Below are 9,476 nucleotides of genomic sequence, written 5' to 3' on the forward strand. Positions count from 1 at the left end.
CAAATCTGAACAAGGTGCTGAAACTGAACTGTGCCTCTAAATCCTACAGGAACCCAACAGTCCTATAGGACTATCAGGGATGCCCTCTCCTGGAATTCAGCGGTATGGAGATTCAATGCAAGACAATATGATTTGTTTCTGAAGGATTGTCTTAGCGTGGCGTAGAGCTGTTCCAGTGTGAAAGGGCGTCTTTTCTCTCTTGCGTCTCTGTGTGCGTGACAGGAAGACTTTGACTGCGAGATGAAACCACACATCCGCCACACAAAAAAATGAAAGATCGTCACAGCTTCTCTCAACAGTACTAAAACCTTTTCACTGTGACTGGTTTTTAAGAAATACGAAAGGATGGCGACTGAAGGTACCGAATATCTCATTTAACAGTCAGCTTGGTCGTTAGTTGTCTGACAGATGAATCGTGTTGTAGAGGAATGGGTTGCAGGTGAAACTGCTTTTACTTTCACTTTGAACACACCACACACTCTCAGATTCAGCTTTTTTTATCTTGTATTTTTTAAAACAATAAACAAAGGACAAAATGTCACGATTCTCCTCAGATTTACTCAGCTTTACTCAGATTTACTCAGCTCCAGGTCCATAATTGAGCATTTGAGCATTTGACCGTATGTGGCCGACAGATGCTGTCAGTTGACTTAACGGTGAGAAGCAGGAAACCCAGTTATATTGATCTGAGGCTACAGCTTCACGAGGCTGAAATAGTATGGAAATTATCTTCCAAGGAAACTCAGAATGGATATCTGCCTCATATTTTTTATGTTATATATATTTAAGAAATGTATATATGTTGTGTTTTTATATACCCTATATTTGTTATATATGCCATATGTTAACACATTGATTTCACACTAATCATCTCTTTGCAACGTAGTGCACTTGTAAAGTGAGTTAAGACATGGTACAGATTAACTTAAATAAACATCCATCCATTTTCTAAACTACTTTATGTAATACAGGGGAGCTGGAGCCAATCCAGGTAAGAATCCGGCAAAAGGCAGGATACACCCTGGGCAGGACACCAGTCCATTGCTGGGCATACACACCCTCACAGTAGGGCCTATATTCCCAGAAGTCATTTAATCTAAAAGTATATGTGTGGACTGTGGGAGGATCCAGAGCACCTGGAGGTAACACACATGATCCCACACAGATAGCACCCCAGGAATTGAACCCAGGGCCTCAGGGAAGCATTGCTAACCACCATATATAAACACGCTTTCTTGGTGTGATTTAACATAGAAACAAATCTGTTTTCTCTGTAGGAGGAAGGAGAAAAAGAGAGGAGAAAGGACCCAGTGTGAGCTCCAGCGAACAAGTTCACTTCTCTGAACTGAGGATCGTCCTTCTCGGAGCACTGGGGGTGGGGAAGAGTTTGACTGGCAATACGATCTTGGGAGGCTCAGTGTTTGAGTCCGAGTACTCCACAACCAGCGAATGTCAGAAGCGAGAGGGCATGGTGGCTGGGAGGCGGGTGGCAGTGGTTGATGTCCCGGACTTATTCCATGCGGCGCTGACGAGGGACAAGACTCTGGCCGAGAAGTGTCTGGACCTCTGCGTTCCGGGGCCGCACGCTTTCCTTCTCATCGTGCGGGTGGGGAAACTCACGACAGAGGAGGAGGACGCTCTGGAAGCGATCCGGAACGTCTTTGGGGAGGCGGCTTCGAAGCACACGATGATCCTTTTCAGCCACGGGGACGAGCTGAAGGGCCAGACGATTCAGCAGCATGTCGAAGAATCCGGGGACGACCTGAAGATACTGCTTGAGAAATGTTGCGACAGGCATCACGTCCTCAACAACAAGAACGTGAGTGATAGGCTGCAGGTTACCCGACTGCTGGAGAAGATTGACCGGATGGTGGAAGAGAACGCTGGCTGGTACTACACAAAAAACATATATCAGGAGACCGAAGGAGCAATACGACTGAAGGAGCAGCAGTACAAGGAGGAATGGATCCAGAGAGAAGAGGAGTTGAAGCAGCAGCATGAAAATGAACTGAAAGAAAGAGAGAGGAGAAAAGAGGAGGAGTTGAAAATTAAATTTGAGGATGAACTGCTCAGGAGAGAACAGGAGCTGAAGAAGAGGTTTCAGGATGAACAGCTCAGGAGAGAACTGCAGCTGGAGAAGAGGTTTCAGGATGAACAGCTCAGGAGAGAACAGGAGCTGCAGAAGAGATCTGAGGATGAACAGACCCGTACAGAACAGGAGATGGAAAAGAGGTTTCACGATGAACAGCTTAGAAGAGAACAGGAGCTGGTAAAGAGATCTGAGGATGAACAGACCTGTACAATACAGGAGATGGAAAAGAGATTTCAGGATGAATGGCTCAGGAGAGAACAGGAGCTGGAGAAGAGGTTTCAGGATGAACAGCTCAGGAGAGAACAGGAACTGGAGAAGAGGTTTCAGGATGAACAGCTCAGGAGAGAACAGGAGCTGGAGAAGAGATCTGCGGATGAACAGACCCGTACAGAACAGGAGATGGAAAAGAGATTTCGAGTTGAACAGTCTAGGATAGAAGAGGAGCTGGAAAAGAAATTTCAAGATGAATTTCTCAGGAGAGAACAGGAACTGGAGAAGAGGTTTCAGGATGAACAGAGCCGTACAGAACAGGAGATGGAAAAGAGATTTCGAGTTGAACAGTCTAGGAAAGAAGAGGAGCTGGAAAAGAAATTTCAAGATGAATTCCTCAGGAGAGAACAGGAGATACAAAATGTATTTCAGAATGAAATTCTCATTTCAAGAGAACAGGAGATAGAAAAGAGATTTCAAGATGCACTGCTCAGGAAAGAAGAGGAGCTGAAAAAGAGGTACAAAGAGGAAAATCTAAGAACAGTAGAGGAACTGAAACAGAAATATGAGGAAAAATACAAGGCAAAGCTGCCAGACCTGGAAGAGAAAGCTCTAAAAGACATGTTTGAGAAAGAGAAGAAGACAGAGAAGAAGGCAGACGAGAGGAGGAATAGCCAGGAACATCCCCCTAACAGTAAGATTCCTTTTTATTTCATGGGGTTGATATTTTTCTTATCCTTTTGGAAAGCCCAAGTGAAACCCTGGAGTAGTATTAAAGAGAAATTGAGAGATATCCCACATGGCTCAACTGGATAGAAGCTCAGATAGTGTCCTGCAATCCAGCGATTGCTTGTGGAGTTCTGCGCTCTGCCGTTGGCGTCCTGTACCCAGGATTCCTCAAAGAGCAGAGCATGATGGGCCAGGTGACTCCTGGGTTGCGAAGGTATGAGTTGGCCAAGACGTAAGGTAAGGCCAGGAGGGTCTTGCTCACAACCAGATAATAATGGATACAACTTGTAGCACATCCTGAAATTCAAGAGATCATATTCCTTGCTTGCCAATTTAACAATGAGTCCCTATCTAGGCCTATGTTAAGAACTGAAACAGGTTATATTACAACACTGGGAAAACAAAATCTAAAATACAATACAAAAGCCCATAATTCAGTTCAATTTCATCTCCAGGGGGGAGGGCAATTTATAATGAAAATCTTGCTGCACAAACTTCCACTATAGACAGTGAAAAGCTCAATTTAAAATCCTTTCAATGATTTGAATGAAACAATGACATTGGACCAACATTCATTTGGCATGAGAAATATGTTTATTGTCGTGTCATTTATACTTCACAATCATTTATCTTTGTGAAGTGTCATTGAGATGCACGGTAGGAGCCTGGACAGTGGCTGGGGCTTTACCTTAGTAACCTGATCTCCTGGTGAGATTAAACACTGTGGATATTAAAGCAAACATCAGGTAAAAAAAAGGACACAAGATATTTGACATTCAATCTAACTTAGCTGCCACCATAAGCTTTGGAGGACATAAGTCATTTGTCAGGAAAAATCTCTTTCCTGGCCCATCAGATTCCATACAGGACGTCTCTTTCCTCCTCGGATTGCAACAGAGTTTATTTTGGGGGAAACTTTTATCCGAAGCTGCAGTCAAAATTAGTCCTTGGGGTTTCTCATAGTCCGGAGTGGGAAATCTTTAAGCCAAATATAAACCTTCTGCAGTTGATTTCAAGTTGCCTGCCATGCCTTGAAGGTGGAGGGGTAACGGCAGGCCATCAGATCCAGAGGTTGACAGCGGTTGTTCTTCCTCCTGCAGTGTCCGAGACTGGAGAGGCAGCTGGGGAGGAAGAGGAGGGAGAGGGGAGGCTTCAGATTAACAAGCGACCCAAGGGCGCTTTGAAGAGGAGGCACAGCAAACAAGAACCCCCATCCGGTAAGCTCATCCCCCCAGTATTTCACTTCATGAGAGGCTGCACATTAATGGCACATTAACACAGTGGTCAGCACAGCTGCCTCACAGCGCTGGAGCCCCGGGTCCAATTCTGGACCTGGGGTGTTATCTGCGAGAAGTTTATACTCTCTGTCCCCCCCATGTTTGTGTGAGTCTCCCCCAGGTGGTCTGGTTTCCTCCCACAGTCCAGAGACATGCCAGTAGGTTAACTGGCTTCTGAAAATTGGTCCTGATGTGAGTATATGTGACTGGGTGTCCCGAGATGGACTGGAGTCCTATCCAGGGTGTACCCCACCTTGCACCTGTTGCTTGCCCATAGAGGCACCGGTTCCTCTGTGACTTTGTACTGGTTAAGGAATAGAAAATGGATGGCTGGAAAGGAAAGTCTGTATCAGTGGTTCTCAGATTCGGTACTGGAGGATCCATGTACTGTATCTTCCAGTGTTCATTCCAACTGATCTTTCAACCACTGAGGCTAATTGAGCTTCTCTCTTGATAAGACCCGGGTTGTTTCTGTCTGCAAAGACATTTAGCAGTCTCCTTTCTCTCCTCAACCTGTCAATTAAATGGTTGCTGTCTTACTTCTGTCTGAAGAGCTCGTAAGAGATGTCCATAACTGGTGTCAGACACCTCCAGGTTTAGGGTTGATGTTGATATCCAAAGTTAAGTTCAACTTCGTAATCACTGACAAACCAATCAAATACAGATTAGACTAACGAAATAAAGGTTCATCTATACTGAAAACCAGAAGGCAGAGGGCCATTTCTAAATCCATGCATTTTCTAATTGCTTCTTCCAATTCAGGGTTGCAGGAGAACTGAAAAGCTTACTATGTAATTAAAATAGAAACTCATTATAAATGTATTTAGAAAACATACATTAAATATATTTCCCAGACTCATTTAGTCTATACAGACAGTGGTTTGACTACGCAGACCAAGGAGACAGTTGGCTATAGCAGACAATATTACGACTATGCTGATGCTACTTCCACAACATAGACAGGACTTAGATCATGCAGCCAATATGTGGACCAAATGGTTAGAGTAAAGACAAAAACCTCTTTTCTAGCATAAAAAAATATATCAGTTTTAGAGCACAAAGAGAAACCCGTCTCCAAAATAGACAGTCAGAAGTATTGATGACCTTCCCTGACTGTGAATACAAAAGATGTCGAATGTCTGTTTGCCTCCTTTTTTGACTTTGGCAGAGGGGACGAATCTGTGTTTTTAAAGGGAGTTAACTGGGCTCTGTTGACTTGCAGTGGCCGGTGATCAATCGTCTGAAAGGACCAAAGAGAGTTCTGGGAGACCAGAGGCCCCCGAGCTGAGGCTGGTGCTTCTGGGGGACTCTGGGGCCGAGAAGAGCGCCGTGGGAAACATCATCCTGGGCAGAGAAGCGTTCAGCTCCGACCCCGGGAGCGAGACGATGGAGATCCAGAAGAGGAAGGGGCTGGTGGAGGGGTGGCGCGTTGCGGTGGTAGACGCGCCGGACTTGTCATCCACCAATGTCTCTGGACACTGGCGCCGAAGGGCCATCGATCAATGCGTCAACCTGTCGGCCCCAGGACCCCATGCGTTCCTCCTGGTCCTGCCGCTGGGCGGGGGCGCCGGCGAGGCGTGGGGATCGCTGGAGCGGGGGGTGGAAATGTTTGGCGAGGAGGTGTGGGGGTACACGATGGCCCTCTTCACCGGGCGTGGCGAGGAGGCGAGAGGCGCCACGGCCGAGGAGTGCCTGCTGTTGCGCGGCGAAGAGCTCCGTCGACTCGCGGGCAGGTGCGGGAAGGGGTGCTACATCCTCGACTGTGAGGACATGGAAGATCGGGTCCAGGTCGCCGCACTCCTGGAGAAAATCCAAACGAATCTCCCGTACTACAATAATAGCACATACCGGAATGCAGAGTCCAAGATCAACCGCAAAATGGAAGAGATCCTGAGGGAGAAGCAGGAGGAAAAACAGAGGGAGGAGGACAAGCACCGGCGGAAGTACGAGAAGGAGCTGGAGAACTGGGAGCAGAAGATGCAGGCTGAAATCAGGGAAAAAGAGGACAAGCTCAGGGAGCAAGAGGACAGGATAGCGGAGCTGGAGGAGAGGCTGGCCGGAGAGAGGGATCGGGAGCGGATCAGAACGCTCGAGGCCGAGCTGAGGAGGGAGCGGGCGGAGAGGGAGAGGCTGGAGCAGGAGGTGGAGGAGCTGAAGAGGGAGATGGAGAAGGAGAGGAGAGAATGGGAGGAGAGGCACCGGAGAGAGCTGGAGGAGATCCACAGGGGCTACGAGGAAAGGGCGCGGGAGGAAGCCGAGAGGGACGCCGAGTGCGCGGAGGTTTTTGGGAGGCCGGACACTGAAACGGAAGCAGCGGCAGGGGGAACAACAGAAAGAAGAAGATCCTCAGCTCACAGAAGAAGACAAACTACCTGCTGTTCCATCAGTTAGAGAGTCTCCTAATCCCAGCAGCTAACGTCCCAGGTTCCTTCAAGGAAACTTCATCTAAAGAGCAGGCAGCACAAGAGTTTGACAGGAGAGCAGAACAAATCTAGAAGATGACCGAGAGCTTAGCTGAAATGAAAAGGACAGAGAAGGAACTCAGGGAGGATTTCCAGGGGCAAATGGGTGAAATAACTCAGAAACATGAGCAGGAAATGGAAGAGTTAAGACAGAGATATGAGAGGGAGAAGGAGAGGGAAACAGAGCACTTGAGAGAGACAATATCACAGGAGCAGTGCAGACTAGAACAAGAGCTAAGAGTCAAGTATGAAGAAGAGATTGGCAGTAGAGAGACAGAGATGAAAGAGGAGCAGAGGAGAGGAGCAGAAAGACACCAGGAGGAACAGGCTCAGAGAGAGAGAGAGCTCACAGAAGAATTTCTGAAAGAGATGGAGGAATGGAGACAGAAATATGAAGACCTGCAGAGGGAAATGCAGGCAGAGAAAGAGCAGTCAGCACAAGAGCTTAACAGGAGAGCAGAGCAAATCGAGATGATGACCGAGAGTTTAGCTGAAATGTAAAGGACAGAGAAGGAACTCAGGGAGGAGCTCCTGGGGCAAATGGGTGAAATAACTCAGAAACATGAGCAAGAAATGGAAGAGTTAAGACAGAGATATGAAAGGGAGAAGGTGAGAGAAACAGAGCCCCTGAGAGAGACAATATCACAGGAGCAGTGCAGACTGGAACAAGAGCTAAGAGTCAAGTATGAAGAAGAGATTAGTAGAAGAGAGAGAGAACTGAGTAAGCAATATGAAGAGAGAGAGACAGAGATGAGACAAGAGCAGAGACAGATGGAGCTCACAGAGGGATTTCCAAAAGAAATGGAGGAATGGAGACAGAAATATGAAGACCTGCAGAGGGAAATGCAGGCAGAGACAGAGCAGTCAGCACAATTGATTGATCCAATTTCTAAGTGAGTGGAGCACAGACATTGATTGATAAGTGACCTGAAAACATCGAACAGCTCCATACAAAGGGTGGTGCCAAGTAAGGATCCCTGAGATCCGTTCCGATTCCCAGGAGGATCTATAGGAAAAAAGATATTTTGGGATGAGAAGATGATCTCCAGCCGTGCAACATTGTGCAGAATGCTTAATATCTCCCACCACTTCTAAACCCTAAGTTTTAGATTCTCAATCTTCAGGAACTTTCAGATAGCCATTTATTATCATTTACAGTGGGATAAATTGTTTACAGTGGAAATGACGGGACTTGATTGAATTTGTCAGTTTTTGCTGCTGTTCTTTAGATACATTCTTTCTAATGATTTGTCTGCTTGATCTTAAACTCAAGAGAAGGTGCTTAGCAAAGCTAACAATGGATGAAAAATGTTATATCAATATTCATATTTAATATCAATATCCATTTATAAGTAGTTCACGTGGGTAGCTGCATCAGCATGTGCAGTCTGCAATGTTTTGGCTGTGAAGCCTTCTTAAGGTGTGGAAGAAGGCTTCATAGCCAAAATGTTGTGTTTTCTCTCTTTTTTTTCCAGCATGGAATAAACCTATTACTAGTTCCTATACATTTCTAATATTGTTTGTTATAATTTTGCTCTAAACTTTTGAAAAAAATTGTCTTTGTCGAAGTGTTTTCTAGCACATAAAAATAAATTTGATATGCGAAAGATCCATGTTTTTTGCATGATTTTAAAAAACATGGCCTGTAAGACTATCGATAAGGAGAACGATTTGTTTGATATAATTTAAGGTAATAGGTGAGTTAAAGCTCATTTGGTTTCAGTGACCTGCAGATATCGGGCTCAGGTGATTAAAGTGTTGCCACCCTTAATTGTAGTTCAAAAAATGTCACAGTGAAAACTTAATCATTTTCTTCCCTTTCATCTTTTCCTTCTCCTCCTTTCTTCTTCTCCGCCTCCTCCATTTTCTTCCTTCTCCAGCCTCTTCATCACCTCCTTAGTCATCTCCTCCTTCTTCTTCTTCAACATCTTTTTGTTGGCTGTGGTGCAAGAGCTCACCGTCATGCTGGCAAGCAGAGAGGAACAGCACCTCCTGGCCTCCTTGACATGCATATAGCGAAAGGATGGAGGACGTGTTTGATAGGTTGGAAGGTTATTGTTGCCCACCTCAATCCCACAGAAACACCGCTGGAATTATCTGGAACAGCGAATCAGGAGGAGACTGTTCCCTTTGTCCTGGAGATTCCAATTTAGGAAAAAAGGGATTGGAGGGGCTAGGCAGTGCAGTGGTGCTGTGGCTAAGGATTTGATCCTGTGGCTGGAAGGTTGCCAGTTCGTATCCCATGCCTGGCAGAGGAATCCTACTCTGTTGACCCCCTGAGCAAGGACCTTCATCCCAGCTGCTCCAGGGGTGCTGTATAAATGGCTGACCCTGCGCTCTGACCCCCGCGTCTCTCCCTGTCTGTGTGTCTCATGGAGAACAAGCTGGGGTATGTGAAAAGATGAATTCCTAATGCAAGAGATTGTATATGGCCAATTAAGTGATCTTAATCTTAAAGGTTTCTTGATGACTTTCTTCCCATCTCAGACATGAGTACATAGCCACAACCGGGCTTGTGGTATACTTAGGGACCCAATTCACCCTGGCCACGATCTGTTTTCACCCCTGGGTTCTGGTAGGAGGTATCGCAGTATCAGAACACTGACAAATAGTTTCAAAACCAGTTTCATCCCTTTAGCATCATAAACATCTCAAATTAGCGCCTGCACTTTAAGGTACTGCACTGTTTGCACTATGTCCTGTCTT

The 9,476-nt window shown here is 46.0% G+C and overlaps 1 protein-coding gene across 1 annotated transcript in view; it reads left to right on the top strand.

Moving 5' to 3' along the window:
• The window catches only part of LOC148659754 (uncharacterized), a 33,176-nt gene extending 26,348 nt beyond the window's left edge, over positions 1-6,828 (top strand). Inside the window, exons 6-8 of the mRNA XM_088638128.1 lie at positions 1,278-2,996; positions 4,132-4,248; positions 5,531-6,828. Of these exons, the coding sequence (XP_088494254.1) occupies positions 1,278-2,996; positions 4,132-4,248; positions 5,531-6,699 (3,005 nt within the window). The 3' untranslated portion in view covers positions 6,700-6,828. The remainder of the gene's footprint in view (positions 1-1,277; positions 2,997-4,131; positions 4,249-5,530) is intronic.
• The last annotated feature ends 2,648 nt before the right edge of the window (positions 6,829-9,476 follow it).

The sequence above is a fragment of the Lepisosteus platostomus genome, chromosome 6 (assembly GCF_059453375.1).
Source record: "Lepisosteus platostomus isolate fLepPlt1 chromosome 6, fLepPlt1.hap1, whole genome shotgun sequence".
NCBI lineage: Eukaryota > Metazoa > Chordata > Actinopteri > Semionotiformes > Lepisosteidae > Lepisosteus > Lepisosteus platostomus.